General features: G+C 35.9%; 2 protein-coding genes across 2 annotated transcripts; one reads left to right on the top strand and one right to left on the bottom strand.

Moving 5' to 3' along the window:
* The first annotated feature begins 7,582 nt into the window (after positions 1-7,582).
* LOC108672735 (ubiA prenyltransferase domain-containing protein 1 homolog) lies at positions 7,583-8,813 on the top strand. Its single transcript, XM_018160458.2, has one exon. It carries the CDS (start codon positions 7,674-7,676, stop codon positions 8,718-8,720), a length of 1,047 nt encoding a protein of 348 aa, XP_018015947.1. The 5' UTR covers positions 7,583-7,673; the 3' UTR covers positions 8,721-8,813.
* A 2,786-nt stretch (positions 8,814-11,599) lies between these two features.
* Positions 11,600-18,827, bottom strand: LOC108672737 (ribonuclease H2 subunit C-like). Its single transcript, XM_018160459.2, has 5 exons — positions 18,611-18,827; positions 18,344-18,402; positions 17,647-17,758; positions 16,300-16,403; positions 11,600-12,014 (listed from the first exon to the last, which is right to left on the bottom strand). Exons 1-5 carry the CDS (start codon positions 18,783-18,785, stop codon positions 11,979-11,981), a joined length of 486 nt encoding a protein of 161 aa, XP_018015948.1. The 5' UTR covers positions 18,786-18,827; the 3' UTR covers positions 11,600-11,978.
* Positions 18,828-19,298: the final 471 nt, after the last annotated feature.

The raw sequence follows: 19,298 nt of genomic DNA, 5'->3' as shown, positions 1-19,298 counted from the left end.
CTGTTGTTTAAATCCTTGAAAGGAGCCTACAACAAAAATTGTCCTCTGATATTCCCTGCCATATTAATTTTCTTGAAATAAACGCGTTCTCATTTTAGAAAGAACTTTTAACCTGGAAGAAAGTGGGGTGGGGGAAATATTTCATTCGTGCATTCTCACTCGTATCATCTCAGTAACGTGCAAATATCCCCCCATGATATTGAGTTTTTAACGCTCTTCACCGTTCGAACCATTAGTAGGTATAGATGCCTGTAAACAATTCTGTTAAATCTGCCTTGACATCAAATTTTTTTGGAATACTTGAAGCACTTTAGCTAAACGGTCCGTGGAGCAGGCAGCGGATGCGTATCTGTTATTCTTCAAAGCGTTATGTGCTTTTTAATAGATTCTATTCAAAAATTGTTTGTAAATCGATTATTTAGGCACTTAATCGGGTTTTCATTTGCGTAGGTAGTGTTGAGTCGCACCGTAGAACAGAGGGGAATGCTGCAAGACAATCTGGCCCATCAGTGTTCCGATTTATTGCAGGTCACAATTGGCTCTATAAATAAAAGAAATTTTTGAAGTTTTTTTAACTTTTGACTAATTATTTAATTTCGTAGTAAACTAGTGCAATGTTCGTTAGAGACACGGGAAATAAGATTTTATCTTGGTACAAAGTGGGGGTAAATCATCTGAAAAATTCAACATCGGTTTTGGAAATGGACTGGTATATTGCAAATTATTTTCGCGCAATATATTCAAATAAATATTATAACTTTACCTGTTTTGATCTCTGCTGTCGCCGTGATAATGCCATAGAAGTTAGTGCACTTCTGTGGACCTCACGATTGTTTAGTAACTGTTGACCTATCGGGAAGTGTTTTGGTCGTCGGTACGAATTGGTTGTGAAGTTGTTGGTCTTTACTCATTAGTCAATTTGAGATTCCGGTTGAAGCTACGGACGACAACGGACGTGTGTAAGTTTTTCAGCCCATTTATCGACGTCTGACGACGAGTAGTTAATTGAGATTATTGCATTGATAGTTGAATTTTTCATTGCATTAATAGTTGAATCCGTCAAATTACACAAAAAAACAGATAAAATGCCCAAACGCAGGAAAAAGTTTGATTTTATTATTGGTTTATTTGTATTTTAATTTATTTTTCTATTTTATTTATTTGTTTTATTTATTTTTATGATTATTTTTATTTTCCTTTTTTTTATGTTTTTTTTTTTTTGTTTTCTTGTTTTGCGTGTGTGTGTGTGTGTGTTATTTTTTTCTTGCAGATTCTTTCAGATTATTAGATACTTAGATTGTTACTATATGATAGTTAGGCGTAAACCAAAAACTGTTTAGGTAAGGGGCTAAATGGACCAGTTTCCAGTGCTCCTATAAGAAGTAACAAGAAGAAGAAGAAGAAGTTGACCTATCGGCTAGGTTAGGTTCTACACGATTCTCTGTGATTGGTGACGACCTGACCTGACTGTTGTTGTACTGGAACTGGCACGCCTGAGAATGGGACATGTAGGCATGGGTACATATCTACACCGATTCTCCACGTCTCCTTCACCCATAGTGGCAAAGCAGAGAGTTTTTTAGACTCTCCCTCAAGTTCATTTTTGAGTTCTATAAGTAGACATGCCTACACTAAGCGACTCTATCAAGATAATCAAGTAGACTGGCAGGCAGACTGGACTCTGGGGCCTGGGCCATTGTCAATGTCATCATGACTTGACATTTGACAAATCAATTTAGAAATTAAATTTTACACAAAGTCACAATAAAAATTGATGTTGCATCTTGAAAAGGTTTTGATCTCTTTTCTTTAAAAGTTTGTTGACTAGAAAACTGAATTTGCAGCTTGCAGAATTTGGACAACAGGCAATAGTTACTATATCGGTGAAAAGTTTCATTTCTCAATGGAACAAAGAGATGAATAATTTTTATATTAAATGAGCTAATAGCTAAAAACTACCTAAACAATTCTCAAATATAGTTATTCAATATGACCAACCATACTTCTAAAATCTAAAGTTCTAATGGCATCTTCCAATTCCCAGGCCCAGGGGCAGGGTGCAAAAATTAGGTGAATAGCCTATCTAAAGAGCATAGTAGCTAACAAGAGATTTTTTAAAATCAGTTCAGTTATAACTTCCTCATCTACTCAAGATTTAAACAGTTAAACCAATATCTCATGTATGATTATACTGGTAGGGTAAACGCGGTATATTCCGACACATTAAGGACGCATCAAGAAATGAAAAACTATAAAAAAAAAACGTACCTATGCGTTACGTAAGTTCTGTTGCCTTCACATGACTCTCAAAACACTTCACTACGCGTCAGCAACAATGAAACGTCACAAAACGTTGCCATATTTATTAAAAAGCCTTTAGAATGGAAACCTACCAAATCCCTATATTCCGCCTGATCCGTCACTTTGTGTGGCAACATCCAACACATAGTGAGTCGTATTGCGTCAGCGCTTCAAATTTAACTGATACGTATTGCCGACATCCACGTGTTCGAATTCCGTTTGCTGTGTGAGCTGTATTGGGATACAACATGGCTTTGAATTAGAACACTAACGAATATTGAACACTACTTAATTACGTTTTAATTAACAGCTATTAGGCTTTTAATTAAGCAAATTTCAATTTTTATACAAAGCTTTGAACGATCTGTGTGTGTCCAATTCAAGTTGTGTCGGAATTAGTTTTCATGTGTCTAAATCCAACATCTCAACTTAATCATCTATTAATTTATTTATGACTTGAAATCAGTGAATACAAGTATACTTAAAGGATTCCTAATATATTCACATATGTATTTAAAAGTCTCAAACCATAATATTCTTCCTATAAAAACAGTTATTCACTATTTGGTAGAGCCATGTCAACTGTCAAATTCGACACATTTTTCGATGATCTCACCATGTGGCATGCATTGTCTCTCTTTTGATCTCAATATTTTCCCACTAGATGGCCAAGACCTAGTGTTTTTGCAGTATTTCGACACGCAAATGTATGACGTTACCATTTCAACCATCAATGAACGCATGGAACTAAAACAAAGCTTAATATAAAGGAAAAGCTGGAGAGGTGATGGAATTACCTACGATGTCGGAATATACCGCGTTTACCCTATGAGTGGTATCAGATAATCAGACCATACATCAGACTATCAGTGGTATGTACTATGTATCCATAATGTAAAATAATACTCAAGTGGTCTACTTATAGGACTCAAAAATGAGCTTGAGTAAGTGTCTTAGGAAAGTCTCTGCTTTGCCATATTGATGATTTGATCTGAAGATCTTGGGTAAGGCATCAACAGTAGAATTTATGCCTTCAAAAAATTTGACAACATATTTGGATTTCAATTATTGTTTTTATATATATTTGCCACTGTGCAGAGAGTGGATGAATATTGCAAGATCTTTGGCGTCAAAATTGTGGCAAAGCAGAGAGTTTTTTAGACTCCCTCAAGTTCATTTGTGAGTCCTATAAGTAGACCAGTAAAGTATCCTGGATACCAGCAGTATCATACATAAGAAATGGATTTAAATCTTGGGTAAATGAGGAAATTGAAAATGAACTAATTCTAAAAAATCTCTGGTTTGCCACTATGTTTGGCAATGCTTCAGTAGCAAAATTTACACCTTCAGAAGATCTTGCCAACACATTTAGATTGAAATTCTTGCATTTAATATATTTGTCAGTCTTCGGCCAACTATTTAGAAAAAGTAAGGTTTCTGGTTCGTTGGATGGATCAGGACGCAGTAAAGCTTGTCCGGAAATTGGTTGCGATGAGTTCCTGGCAAAAAAATGTAAACAAAATCATAGTTGCGGTCACATTAGAACGGTTGGACTGCATCATCACATGTTCAGTTGACACTTGCTGTACAATCGGACTGTTTTTAGGGTAAAATTAGTTATTTGGGGTAACACGTGCATGCAACCTTGTAAATAAATTCGTGGCTTGTAAATAGTTTTTCATTACTCAGCATAAATGGCTTTTCATTAAAAATTACCCAGCAACACATCTTGAAAATGGTCGGCGACGCCTGGGCTTAAAAACCCATATATTGGTGACGCTGCTTCCACCTACTGCTCCCTGGTATATTTGCATATTTTTGGTGACACTAACTTCATACCTGAAGATATACCTATGGCTGCATTGTTTTTAAAATTTCCCATTTTGGTTGGTTGGCTGAGGCTGCAAAACATTATCCACTATGTGGTAATTTTGGTTGCAATGCAATTTTCTACTGCAATACCTGGGGTGTTAAAGATACACTCCTCTCATCAAAGTTTGTTTTGTAAGAATATTGGTCAAAATTTTTTAATTAATGCAACTTGAAGACTGCCAGGGATGTTTTTGATCTACAAATGTAAAAATTGGCAACGCATTCACCAAACTCGGCACCCTGGCTCCAACCTAAGCTGGAAAGCTTTACATAAGACTTGCAGCATTTGTTGAGGGATCAAGCCCATGCTCATTCTCATTTCAATTTAGGCTTCAAACTGTCCAATGAATCATGAGGTGTTCTGCAGACCCTACTCTCTAAAATAGCTGATACCAAAATGTCAAGAAGATTCAAATCAGGGCTTCTTGAGGGCGATTCATTTTTGCTAATGAATGCTGTGATGAGACCCTGAATCCTGTTTGGGTTATGTTTGAACCATGTCATAGGGAAGAATCTTGTTGTAAACTCCATGGTGAGCCATTGGGGTGTTTATGGCCCCAAGGGAACAACTCAACTACCAAAATGCCATAAATGTATTGCTGAGGAGTCAAAACTCATTTCAGGAGTCATTTCACTCCTGAGGAGTCAAAAACGAGTGGAAACCTCCCAGTGGCTGTTACCGCTGCCCCAATCATCACAAACCTGGGATTTTGATGTTGCATTACTGTTCTGGTTGCCACATATATATCACAACTCTAAGCTCTGTCATTTTGATGGCTAATGATTTGTTCAATGTTGAAATTCTTCTCGTCACTGAACACCAAATTGGGCAGCATGCCATCTTCATTGAGATTCAAAATATGCTGGCATATTTCAAGTCTCAATCATTTATGATAGTCTGTTATTTAATTGTGGTCATATTGAATAAATATGTTTGAAAATTGTTTTGGTAAGTAGTTCTTTGCTTTTAGCTTACCCAATGGTAAATTATTTTACTGTTTGTTTCATTGAGAAATAAAAATGTGTGTTGACATAAATATGGCAGACCCTGTATGTTGATTTAAATTTTACATGAACATAAGTCTTATATGAGCTATCCAGGGTGCAGACTGCAGCAAATGCATTGCCAAGATCTAGTTACAAGCCAAAAGTGTTGCCAACTTTTCACCAATAGTCAAAAATGGTCAATATTTCCATCATTAAGGGGTCCAAAATAGACAATTTTGGCTTTTCCAGTTTTTAGTCTCATCTTAATGCTGACATTCTGACCTATCCAACAGTACCAAAACCATCTCTGTATGTTGATTTATGCATTCACGACAGATCGCGAAAGGGCAAGGGGTGGTGGAGTTCTTTAACATTTAAGATAGGGAATAATTGCCTCAGTGCACCTTAAATAGCTGGTCTTCACACTCTCCGCTCCAGTAACCCTTCTGCTGTGGAGTGGGATGGTTTGTGCGCTGTCGTTCACACCATCCTTGACAGAAACTGAATAGTGAATTAGTGAATAGAAACTGAGAAATATGTGAATGCAAATAGAAACTGTGAAACACATCGAATGATATGCGTCTCTATGTTGTAGCTTGGAAATCCTAGGAGGAGATAGATTTCTACAGTGCCTCTTTTTTGCCATTTTCTAAGAATTTCACATTTTCTTTCATTTTTCTCACAAAATTTACACAAACAAAAAAGTCTTAGAATTATATTTTACATATGTGTACCAAGTTTCAAAGTGATCTGTTCATAAATAGGAAAGTTTTTCTGGGACCCAGATGCTCCCCTTAACAGGTGCTGAATCACAAGATGTAAAGTACACAGAGGTTCGGTAGAGGCTGGCTTGGAATAAAGGTGTGAATGAAGCATGTGATTCTAGGATCTGCAGTACTTCTTGGTCCTGGCGAAGAGTGCCCAGTCTTGGTCTGCACTACCCCCCTACCAGTATCTAGGGAACTTAGTTTTTTCTGCACAATCATTCCACACTGGGACTCACTTCATTCATAATAAGCAGCTGGGCATGATGACCTGCCTCCCCAAACAAAAATTAATGGATGTGGAGGGTTTATTTGGGCATAGGTTTCAAGTTACAGTGTGTTTGAACATGTGTGCTGAAAGGTTATAGGTAGCTTGGTTTAAATTTTTATTAAAATTTTAAATTAATACATATATAACAGAACTGAATAGTCTCCATTTACCCTTTCACGGGTAAGTTACCATATATGATCACTTGAAATCGGATCACAAAAAGCCTCACCACGGCTTCCTGTTTATTTTTGAGGCATCTTTATAATGCCTCAGTCAATCACTAATTATCTGACCAGCGTTCTATCTATAGCATCACCAGCTGCAAAGTCTACAAATTGAAATATGAGCATTTAAATGAAGGTTTTGACTCGGACAATGGAATTGACGCTCTTTCCGCATTTTCTTCAAAAGGTGGAAGTACAGTATCAATATATATATTTTTTTATTTTGGCAACTTGATTAAATTTAATTGAAATTAATTTTTATGTTTCTAATTTTATAAAGAAAAATTTTGTGTACTAATCGCATTTATTGAATTCTTCAAGTGCAATTTAAACCTTCAATAGGCAAAATTTGCAAAAATTCATAGAAATAAATATATTGTACAATACTTCTTACTTTCTTGCAATGGTTTCTGAAATTTTAATTTCTGGATATTTCAATGCTTGCCCACTAAAGGGTTAATAGTTTGTTTTCTCATGTGGGAGTAAATTCAAATAAATGCAGGTTCACAGGCTCTACTATAAACATTTGATACCCAACACGTAGGTATTCAGGATGAAAGTTTTGTTGCAAAATATTTTTATTCTGTGAATTAATATTCATTTATTATTCATAGCTTAATCATCAGCATAATTAATAGACAGAATGTTGATATAGGATATCACTTTGCTTTTCAATCCCAGAATCCCTGTAATTAAGGTACTGTAAGAACTAACATCTGATGCTGGGTCACAGTTGTGGAATTATTAGCACATTTCTGCCAGTGATCTCAACCAGAACATTTTTTTTGCATGGGGTATATATTATTTTGATTGCATAGGGAATGTAATCTATTGAAGTAAATCAGGGTGACTTGGCCATTTTGACATTTAAGAAAAGAAAACCCTTTACTCAAAAAATTCTTGCCTTAGAAAAATTGTGTTGATTTTTCTTGAAGTGGTATGTACCATGAGATGACATAAAAATGCCATAAAGTGATATATTTTATGTATTTACTATGTGAACATTTACCACAAAAAGGTAAGCGCTAAAACTGGTCCAAGTTACCCCCATTTTATGGTAGTATGCCTGATTGAATTACATGAATTCTAGTTTCAACTATTGAAAAAACCTACCAGAGAGCATTTTCTAATTATAAGACTAATTTATGCTACTGATATTTTCAGGTGCAATAATATATTAAACTGTATTGAAATCCGTTTACAGAGTGATAAAAAATTAAATTAATTTCTAGTTGAATCAAAACTTGAAATGAAATGGAGAATGTAGAAATAAAAAATGGCTGTACTTCATCGCAGCCTGAGATTGTCAAGAATACAAGCCAGAAAAAGGATCCTACACCCTCAACTTCCAGTTCATCGAGGCCTAAAACTAGTTTTAGTCTCACCTCCAACAGCTGGAAGTCAATGAAGTTAATGTTGGGTGACAAAATTTCTGCCTATGTGTTTGCTCTTCGCCCTTGGTCTTTTAGTGCGTCACTCACCCCTGTGTTCCTGGGCTGTGCTCTTGCTCACAAAGTACAGCCAGCTTCACTAATTGCTTTGTTCCTCACAGCCTTGTCAGCTCTCTCAGTGCATGCTGCAGGCAATGTGGTCAATACCTATTTTGATTATGTCAAAGGAATTGATAGCAAGAAAAGTGATGATAGAACTCTAGTGGATAAGATACTCTCTAAAGATGAAGTGGTAACATTAGGTGCGTTACTCTACCTCATTGGATGTGCCAGTTTTGTGTTACTAACCATGTTATCACCTGCAAGATTTGAACATCTGGCACTTGTGTTTTTTGGGGGAATGTCAAGCTCTTTTCTGTACACTGGAGGTGTTGGATTCAAGTACATTGGTTTAGGAGATGTCTTGATAATAATTATCTTTGGTCCAATCTCAGTGCTCTTTTCCTACATGGTTCAAACTGGCCACATTCAGTGGTCAACAATCATCTACGCCCTCCCATTGGCTCTTAATGCTGAGGCCATTCTTCACTCCAACAACACAAGAGACATGGAATCAGACAAGCAAGTTGGGATTGTGACGCTTGCTATTCTCTTGGGCAGAAGTGCCTCTGAAGTGCTCTTTGCATTTTTCCTCTTCATCCCTTATATCATGTTTGCAGTTTGGTGTCTCAAGTATTCACTGTGGCTTGGGCTCCCTCTTTTGACCATATCAGAAGCATTCAAAATAGAGAAGCATTTCCGAGTGGATAAGCTACTCATTCCCAAATGGACTGCTCGTCTAAATTTCTATCTGGGATTTTTGTACGTTTTTGGATGTGCACTCACAAGCTCCAGCAAACTTCCTCTGTAACCTTGTGTAATTGGTAGCAAATTTTTACATATCATGAACTGTTTGCCTATATTATTATTTTACCTCTAAAATATATTAGTTAGTGCAGTGTAGTTGATTTCAAATTATTTTAGCTTTAAAAAAATTATTCAAACAGCAGTGAGCTATTTTTTGTTAAATGCCCTAACATTGATTTATATTGTTCTGCTTAATCAACTCATAATTGTGACTTGCTCCCAATTTTGCCTTAAAGGTTTAGTTATATAATTTTGTTCTCTTTTGATAATATTTTGGACATTTTTGGAATGAAGCACTTTTGTTATCATTGTTAACTTGTGTTATAGATAGGTATAATGATCCACTGTTGAGTCTAACATTATCCTCATCTGACAGTGCAAGTATGATTTTCTTTAGCACTTTAGCTGTTATAAAACTTTGAGAGATTTGTATGTGTGACATTTGATTAACTATGCAGCTTGATTGGAAAAATTTGGATAAAGTGGGATTTTATAATGCAGATTGCTTCATTGCACCTTATTTTCCTGATGAAGTTTCTACATGATGGTAAACATGTCATTTTAGCTATACCTGTTTTTTTTTGTTTGTTTTATAGTTAACTCAGAACAAATTATGTGTTTATCTATCTATCAAAGTCTATTGCCATGTCCACATAAAAATTATGGAAATTTTTAACTATTCCCAATCATATATGTGTGCTGGTTGGTCAGAACAAAAATGTCCATTCATGTCTTCCTATTATGTATTTTATGACAAGTTTGTCTAGCTTGAACAATTTCAAATTATTTTCATTCAAAAAGCTACCTACCTATCTATTGTAAATTTAAAGTTTCTTACTAAAGTTCATTTTGTTTTTTCAGAATTAAGGTCATTTGCAAGACATTTTTCTTGTGCACTTTAACTAAACTAAAAATAAAAAATACCAAAACATTATAAAATCATTTGCTTCACACTGATCTTGAATTGCTAAAGCATAGCACAAGCCAAGTTTTGAATATGATTCATTAATATGCATTTTTTGTTTATATTTTTTTTTTGTAAACTAAACTCTTGAGGAATCAAAAATCTTTGAAATGTAATCATTTCGTGTGCGAAGGTTTTGTTTAAGCATAGGCCTCTTAATGGGCGTAATTAATTTTCTTTCCATATTTGAGGTCAGTATTAGAGTCGCTTATTTAATTTATGTTACCTTAGATTTACTTATACCTACGGTATATTACTTCATGTTGTAGGTGTTCTATATCAATTTTTCTGGTCACATTCAGACTGATATCTTGAATGTGACACACAGCACAAATATCCTGAGATTTGTTAACTTATTTTTGTCAGTCTCGTTTGCAACTGAGAAATGTTTGTCAAATACCTGTGATGGCTTGATAGTGTCTAGGTACCGTTTGACAGCTGCAAAACTTGATATTAAGATTTTTTTTAATCCAGTAGGGGTAAATCATTGAGTAAAATATAGGAGATTTAACTTGACAATAAGACTTCTGAACGCGAGGAAGCTACCCCTCAAATAGGAATCTTGGCACATGTCACAGGAAACGTTGAAGACGCTGCATGATCAGCCCTTAACTGCCTTTAATTGAACATTAGTTAGAGTGCAAAAAGTATCCTAATGCTTCCAGGAGACCAATTTCTACATTGTCTATTAGAAATATTTATTTATGATGGTCGTCATGTGAAACAAGAAGCAGGCTTGCTGCATTTGCAGTTGTGCTGTCTCCAGTATCAGAGAGCACTTACTTTAGATGCCAAGACTGGGTGTTATAGCGCAGACATAGACTCTTAATCATGTGGGAGGTAGGTCTCTGAGGAAGTATGACCAATTAAGATTCATGATATATCTTATTTGTATTTATTTGATTGCTTAAAAGTGTACCAATCTTGGTAAAAAATTAGAAAACCACAAGGTTCAGAGAATCAAATTGTGTGAAGTTGGTTCAATGCTAATGTGGAGTGTCCTATAAGTAGGCAAGTATTTTTTTCATTAAAACTCAGAAATGCGGTGGAAAGAGCATGCTTAATCCATAGCATAGATCGCCGACAGGCTTCAAGTCGTCTCATGTTCGTTTCATGAACAACTTAATTACTAAGCCTTGGTTTTTCATACGTATTTTTTTAAATAAAAACTTTGCTTAATGTTGTCAATCGCGGCCCCTGCAATCGTCGTGGTACTAACAATAATTCATTGGCTGTAAAAACCTGCCTCACTCAACGTCGCGTCGAGAAATCTTCAGCATTTTCACGCTACTACTTAGTCACTCAGCAATGAACATATGTACTATGTATATATGTATGATCAACCTATTCAGTGATTAAATGATACGTAGAGTGTTAAAAGAAAGTTTATCTTCGACGATATCACTACACTTGTCTCGTGTGATGCTCGCTCTGGTTAGAGTAATTCGTGTTACGTTTTTATTACAAAATTTTTTGCATGCAGTCCATACATAACAGTAAAAATCAAGTATGGTTTATTCAGCTCATCGAAGAACTCGCGCTGCTTGCAGCCTCCATGTCCCTCGAACACTGCAGTCACTTTGCTGGTATTCCCATATTATACGCATCATATTATACGATCTACCAACGTCATCTGAAGAATTGTCCGACTCTTTGATAATTTAAATCAACGAATTCTCTGGTCGTTAATCGCACGCGAATAAATCAACAAATTCTGCCATCCAAAACTAATCATATTATACGTATACATATCTCGTCTTCTCCATGATGGCGTTTTCATATGAATTTTTGTCAATGGTATCTACTTATCCCTCGAGTGCCTGTTACAACGTCCGAGAAATTTCATGCTTTGACTTTCACTTTACTAGAAAAAAGTTACCATCGTCACTTTCCCCATTTGTATTATATTAAAATAAGCACTCTTTTCATAATATTTATTAATGATCTCTCCATAAAACGTTCAATTCATTTGTTCAAATTTTAGAATTATTGTTACTGGAACCTATGTAAGTAATTTCATCTGATAGCTTCGGTTTTTGATGTCAAAATGTTCACATTACGACAATATACTCCTACATTTTTGTCCCCTTGTTAATTATTCTCCTATTTTTGATCTAAAACTCTGAAGGGCACCAAGGAAGAGGTGCAGTTTCAGCCGCTCCTCTAAGTTCATTTATTCAAAGTGCATGTAATTGAAAAACCTGAATAAAATCAAGTAACATTAATTAAAATAATTCACAATACTGATTTTCATATAATTTTAAAGTGCAGACAACAGGAACGATCGTTGTGATGAAGTCACTGCTCAGTCTTGACCGGCAAGTCGCCATGGATCTGAAAATAGGACAATAATTAGATTTTATAGGCTTGGAAATTCACGTTGACATGAATATAAATATACCCCTGGATATGTTCGATAACAATATGTCATGAGGTTATATTATTATTCAGTGACGATCGTAAAAAAATGCGGAAATTACGGTATAAGAATGAAATATGAGCATCTACTTAATCTGAGGTGAATCTTGTTAATACATTTTAAACGCTAATAATATCTTCGGGCAACTACTAGGAATGGTAGTGATTGCCTACATCGTTTTTAGATCTCTTGAGATAATATAAAGACGAGTGAAATATTCATTTGGCGGAATTAAATTAATTCTATTTTAAAGTTTACCTTAGAAGCGAGGTAAATATACATTGAGTGGAGGTAAATTACTCCCTATCTTCAATTTTGATTAAAAAGGGTGGTAAATATCGAGTTAAGTACTCCTTTTCTTCAATTTAATTTAGCTTCTTGTCCCTCACAGTAGCCTAGATCTAACCAAAAACATCTCCTCTTTTCAGCTACGAGTAGCACAACTGTACTGCCGAGGCGGCAGTCAAATCACAAGATAACCATCGTAAATAAGTTACATAGAGTACAAGTTACAATATAAATGTCATGAATAAGCAAAAAAAATAGTTTTAAAAGAAAACTTGAGCGACGTCGTTTCCTATTGATACCTGTAAAAAAAATTCGAGCACACAAAACAAAACCAGCCATTCGTACATCGAACCTAAAATGCAGCGTTTGAAAGATTTCAACAACGAAAAATCGTTGAAGAGGTAATCAGCATCACGAATATATGATGTTAAGTCTAATAAGAAAATTGCAGACCTGGGCCTATACTTTCAAAAAAAGGTAAGAGATCGTAAGTTCATCAGCCAATCATTGACGGCCTTGCAAGCAAAATCCACCAATCATAGTCAAGAAAATAGAGCGTAAGTACTTACGTTCACTTAGCGAGTTTTGATAGTATGGCTCCTGAAGTGTACAAACGCTGTGCAACAAGCAATCGCGAACTGAACGTCAGAAGGTCTGTATGCAAAGTTCTTATATTTCAATTATTAGTCACCTATGTAAGCTATATTAATGTCCTCAGATTAGCACCGCTGCCACTGAACGGCAAAGCCAAAGCTAAGGAATACTAACAGGGTTCTGCAGGTGAGTTGCATTGTTGACAGACGGGAACTACCAGGGACATCGCAGGTATATACCTGCTTACAATCTAATAATTTCAATTGTAATAATGTAATGTAATCTGATAATAATTGTAATAATGTTCTGTGCTCGGAGAAGTAACTCGAAATTTTGAGCACTGGAATTCGGGATCATTTATAGCAGGCCACCCAAGCGCGGTTACGAGTGTAACTGTAGTGGTGGAGCTGGCAGGGGTCTACGTACGGTGGTCTTTAATTACCAATGGATCTAATTGCCTATTATATGGCAGCAATGCTGCGGCCAGAGCACGTCTTAAGAGCATGCATCAATGCGGTCAGCCCCGATAGTCGCCTATGGAGTTTCTCGACCATGAATTCGACAGCTAACTCGCCTTATAAATATGAGACAAGTCTCAAATTTTGACTGCTATCCTGGCTAAGTATTTTCAATTTTTATGAGCCGGAGACAAGAGATAAATCACAACAGGAAAATATGTATAATTCTCAAATTTTGCATAGTAGGTTTGCTAAATTGTATCATTGATAAGATAGCAAGCAAATTCCAGTGAGAGTTTTCGACTATGAGTAGTAGATGCTCGAGCTACACAAGATTTATCAGATATTTTTCTTCATATTAACGCGCTTGTGTCACCGTTCGATCGCCGCAGATAATTAGTTCTGTTGCGGTAAATTAGTTGGTTAGTCAAGATCCCACGGCGAAACGGTCACAACTATCTTCATATTTAAATTCAAATCAATAACTGGAATACTTAATCTGTACGTCACCGATGTGACAGGCCAATTTTGATGATAGTTTTTGTAATACTTTTGATACGACTGAAACCTTAGCTATCTAATTAGTGAACTCGAATTCACAAATTACAATGCTGATCAAGTTTTACTACAATGTATTATTAAGTTAGAAACAGCACATTTTGATGATATTAGCACGTAAAAATGCACAACTGAAGCGTGCTTGAATAATATAAGACTTAAAAGACGTTAAATTCATATAACTTATAGGAAAAGAACCATGGATGAACTATGTAAGATTAACCCACAAAGATTTCCGTCTAACAGTTCAGCTTTCTTGTTACGTCACTGAGATCGAGAAACGTAAACAATCCCATCATTTCCATGACGGATTGGTTGACTGGTTTGATCGAATTTCGGTGATTGATTATTGCCCGTGACGTCACTGAGATCAGTGACGTCACAGGCGAACAACGAACTACATCCGCACTCATGGGTCAACCTTATACTGGTTCGACCACGGAAAAGAACAGAGTAGTGACAGGCACGATCACCACGAGGATTTTAATAGTGCCCAGAAAACCCCTCATGAGATAAATCATCCCTACGAAATTTCATTATTATAGCAATTCGCCGCATTTTAGATAATTGCATTAATTGCATTTTGCAAACATAACTACATGTAGGTTAGGTAAAGTTAGGATAAATTGGTAAAAAATTATACGTTTTTAACATAGGATGGCGTTTTTTACCATAGGATAACCGTTTTCAACGTAAGGTGAACAAATTCTAGTGGTGAATAATGGGTTTTCAAATAGAACAGTTGACACTGAAATATCAAATTACCAATCGAGAGAGAACCGTACCAACTACAAGCAATATTTAATGGAACCCCCATAACGGTCTTCTACCAAAACCAGATGAACAGAGGCTACAAAGTGTATAAATGAGTCCTACAGTCAATCATCCATAATAATAGCAAGAGCACAACGGATAACGAAATTATAAAACGTACGAAATAAGAAAATTAAAAACCTTGTAATGAATGATAATCCCTATAGAAAATCTGGTCTGCTTCAGGAAACTAATGTTTATAAATTCTCATGTAATAAAGAAGGTTGTAGACTTTTTTCAAAACATAAACTACATTAGCCTTACAAGCACGACCTTAAGCCGCCGACTCACATGCCATCTACAATCTAGAGGACCTAAGAACCACATGCGGGAGGCTCACAATCACACAATGAGACCATCACCCGAGCGACATTGGAGGCCTGCACCAGCATAGTTATGCGGTGCCCCGACCCATCGAGACTGGCGATAGCTGAGGCCCTCATTATCAAGAGCGAGTCTCCAGCTATCAACCTCCAAACTACTACGGGATTTGGCCGGACGCTGAAATCATTTTGAGAGTAATTTTAAGCTAATATTTTAAATTTTATCCACAATACCATTGATATGTACTACTATCATTTCTGAAGACTGAAGTTCAATTTCAAGTGTTGTAAAACCTTCACCAGCTTCATAATGAAAATTGTATTTTCGAAACATCGCAATCCGTTAAAATGTCATTTGGTAACCTGCTTTTTGATTTCCCGGCGCCAGCAAGAAATTTTGTTTGACTCATTAAAAAAACAAATAGAAGATTATTAATAATAAGCATGCACTGGTCTTCAATCACACTTGCATAAAAGAAAACCTTTTGCCGAACTACACTGAGGAGAATTATACAAATTATTAATCATCTGCCGAAATGGCTTATGCTTACATTAGATCAGCACAGCTACGTGAGCATCAATTTCTACGGTACAACTTTGCTTTAAGCGTTGAGGCTATTAAATGTTTTCTGAATGATTGGGCAACTACAGCAGTGAGACACCCGTCACTAAACTACAAGCAAGTGCGTCCGAGACAATAGTGGAAAACAGAGGTCATTTTAACAAACAAAATACATTTTAAAAACCAGTTCATTCTAATTTGCTGATCTGCTTCACGATCTTGTTCAGTATCTTCTGTAAGTTGACAATGGCATCCAGGATACTTACTGGTCTAGTTATAGAGCTCAGTAACTAAGGACAACAAAAAAGTTTCTGGTTTGCCACTATTCCTTCAGATAGAGATGAGTGAGCAGAAAATAAATTCAAGCTAAAAAGTTAAAGATGAGTGAGCGGAAAATAAATTTGAGCTAAAAAAGTTAGAGATGAGTGAACAGAAACTAAATTCAAGCTAAAAAAGTTAGAGATGAGTGAGCGGAAACTAAATTCAAGCTAAAAAAGTTAGAGATGAGTGAGTGGAAAATAAATTCAAGATAAAAAATCTTTCATTTACCACATGCACTAACGCAAGGTTGGCAGGTTTTCACAGCAGCCTTGCATCAGCTCACCTCGAGAGACAGCTCGAGCCAGTCTAGCGCTTGCTGATATTTGTCAGCGTGCCCAGGCTGTCTGTCCCAGTTCCAGTAAGTGAATTGGTCGAAAGCACACACTCCTGCAAAAAAAAAACCTCAGTCGGTACTCACCGCAGTGAGTGACAGAGTGCGCATTTTCTCGTGGACGAAAACTTGATGTCACAGATGGATGGACAGACAGACGGACATGGCGAGCACAATAGTGCCTTTTTTCCATAAATGAGAAAGTATGCTAAACACACACAACATTAACTACATTACAAATAAAATGTAGCTCTCATGAACATTGTAACCTCAGATTAGTAAATCTGTATATAGTAGATAATACACTGCAACAAGGCAACTACACTGCAACCCTTCAGTTAGTTATGTGAATTCTATTTTATTCAGAAATTTGATCCATGGTAAATGTTAAAATGGAATGGATATCCTTGCTTCAACTAGGACTAAGCAAGCCCAGATTTAGACAGACTAGCCTTTGAAGTCATGCATGGCATGATTGTTTACCTCACCCATATACTTTCTAACTGCCTATTTAAGAACAGTGACTTGAGATGTGTTATAGACAAATATTCATGTTAAATTAAAAAAATTTCTCTCTATTAGTACTCTCAATTCAGTGCAATTTTGAATTTCTGAACAAAACATTGATTCAGAATTAAAAAACATAACTCAGTACTCACTGCAGTGAGTGACAGAGAGCTCATTTTCTCGTTGACGAAAACTTGAGGTCACGGACGGACAAACGGACAGACAGATGGACAGACAGATGGACAGACAGACGGACATGGCGAGCACAATAGTGCATTTTTACCATAAATGAGAATATGCGCTAAAAAATACTGCCAGCTCCAAACACCAACTATGTTGTTACACAACATATATGTAATAAATTGAGGGTAAAACCTAAAATGTTTAATAAATAATGCTTTATATACTATGTTAGTACCACTGATAATTATTTTTAACACTCAATATTTTGGCAATGTCTGTGGGTAATAAAAAACATGCTTGCAGTTGGTGTTTTCCAAAAATTTTACCTTCCATAAAATTTGAAACCATGTTAAAAAATAATACCCATGATTAAGGCATTGGAAATAATCCACATGTTGACATAGAAATAGAAATTTTAGGTGCACAAATAAGGTAACACCATCAAGAAATTACTTAGGGCTTCAGAAAACAGCTAAGCATGCCTTCTGAAGCCATATTGTGAACAAAAAAGGGTGCAATTGAGGGGTGCATCAGCTATCAATGCTGTGGTGGCTCAAAATCCTTCAAGGAACTGGCTGGACACTCCTGAAATAATGTATTAATCCTCACCTTTAAGGTTTTTTATAGTTGGCTCAACAACATCACTGGCCTCTCCGTTGCTTACATTGGCATTCTCCGGTTCTACACTTTTACTCTCTTTCATTACAACACCAACAAAATTCTGCAGAGTAAAAAAAAAACAGACTTGATATAAAAAAAAACAGACTTGATATGCAAAAGAAACAAGGGAAGCAATGCAATCTGAATTACTGAACATAAAAACGTTAATGAACAGCAATGAACAAGTCAAAACATACAATACATGAATATTCAACACAATTTCCCACCATGGGTCCCAGTAATACCTAGTAGGTACACTCAAAATGAATATTTATTTTCACAATTCCTAACACACAAAAGTCATCTACTTGTGCAGCATGTTCTTACCAGCTTGATATCACAACGCAAAAATTATAAATAAATATTGTGTGAGAAGCCAGCAAAGCCTGGACTCTCTAGCAGATGCAATCTCGTATCAAATTTACTGAATCCTCCCTAAGCAGTCAAAGCTGTGGCTCTGGCAGTAGACCAAATGTTTGAGATTAGCAATTAATTACTCTACTAAAATATCACAGCAATCAGCATTGAGCAATCAAAAACTAATAAGGAAAATATTATCATTCAAACCAAGCCCTAAACAAAACGGGCAGAAAAATGCCAGTTCACTATTCCATTCCTGTATAAAAATACTTGGAAATATACTTACATCTGGAACTTTCATTTGTTTGCCACACAAAGGATATCCACGGAATGAGGAAGTTAAACCTGCAACATCAAAGTACGAAGTGATTAGTAGAGTAATACATGGTGGATGCAGAGGCCAGCTAGCTCCACACTAAAGATTAAATAAGTTGTCATAATTCACAAAATAATAAGCGCAAACTGAACAGCAGATATCAGACATCAAAAGATTCTTTATACTTATGTATAAGTTTAAATATACTTGCATTGTTATACTTACATGTATACTTACATTTTTCATGGGATTCATCCAACTTCTTTTGTACAAATGGAGTGAAGTATTTGTTCAAATTGGCTTCCCCATCAAATTCAATGTGGCATGGAATGTACTGCATATGACTGGCATCACTGGTGATAGATTTGAGAGATTCTGAAGAAAGGTCAATGTTTGCAACAACACTTGACATGCCTGTCTAATTTCTGAACAGGAAGGTAAACATTATTTATTTGTGAAGACAGATAGATTATTTGTGAAGAACAAATTGAAAAAATAAAACTCAGTACTCACTGCAGTGAGTGACAGAGCGCGCATTTTCTTGACAACAAAAATGTGAAGTCATGGACAGACAGACGGGAAGACATGACGAGCACAATAGCGCCTTTTTTCCATAAATGAGAAAATGCACTAAAAAGCAAGACGTGGAGCTCTACATGATTATTTGCTAGTTGCCTGTTGTTGATTCATACCTAGCACTTCTGGTTTCTGATTCAACAGTAGGTCTCACCCTAATCTGAAATATCAGGCTTAAGTTAAAAAAAATGTGTAGGTAAAAACTATTGTTTTACAAGTGATTTTTAAAAATTATGGATAAAAATTGACAGTTATCCTTATTTTTATGAAAGAAATTGGGCAAAGACCATAAGAACAGGTGAAATTGACTGCAAAGATGGGTGCTTTTGTCTCCTTCACAAGTGACTCC

Source organism: Hyalella azteca, unplaced genomic scaffold (assembly GCF_000764305.2).
Source record: "Hyalella azteca isolate HAZT.00-mixed unplaced genomic scaffold, Hazt_2.0.2 contig4581, whole genome shotgun sequence".
Lineage (NCBI taxonomy): Eukaryota > Metazoa > Arthropoda > Malacostraca > Amphipoda > Hyalellidae > Hyalella > Hyalella azteca.
Note: the sequence above shows the minus strand (reverse complement) of the source record. Positions and strands in the feature narration are given on the sequence as shown.

What these genes read in the sequence shown, in the direction of transcription:
- LOC108672735 (XM_018160458.2), top strand. Translation starts at nt 7,674, where the DNA reads ATGGAGAATGTAGAAATAAAAAATGGCTGTACTTCATCGCAGCCTGAG.
- LOC108672737 (XM_018160459.2), bottom strand. Translation starts at nt 18,785, where the DNA reads ATGTCAAGTGTTGTTGCAAACATTGACCTTTCTTCAGAATCTCTCAAA. An exon ending in AACTATAAAAAACCTTAAAG is followed by an intron (nt 16,404 to 17,646) that starts GTGAGGATTAAT and finishes TTTTTTTTGCAG; the next exon opens with GAGTGTGTGCTTTCGACCAA. An exon ending in GGCTCGAGCTGTCTCTCGAG is followed by an intron (nt 12,015 to 16,299) that starts GTGAGCTGATGC and finishes TCCTATTTTCAG; the next exon opens with ATCCATGGCGACTTGCCGGT.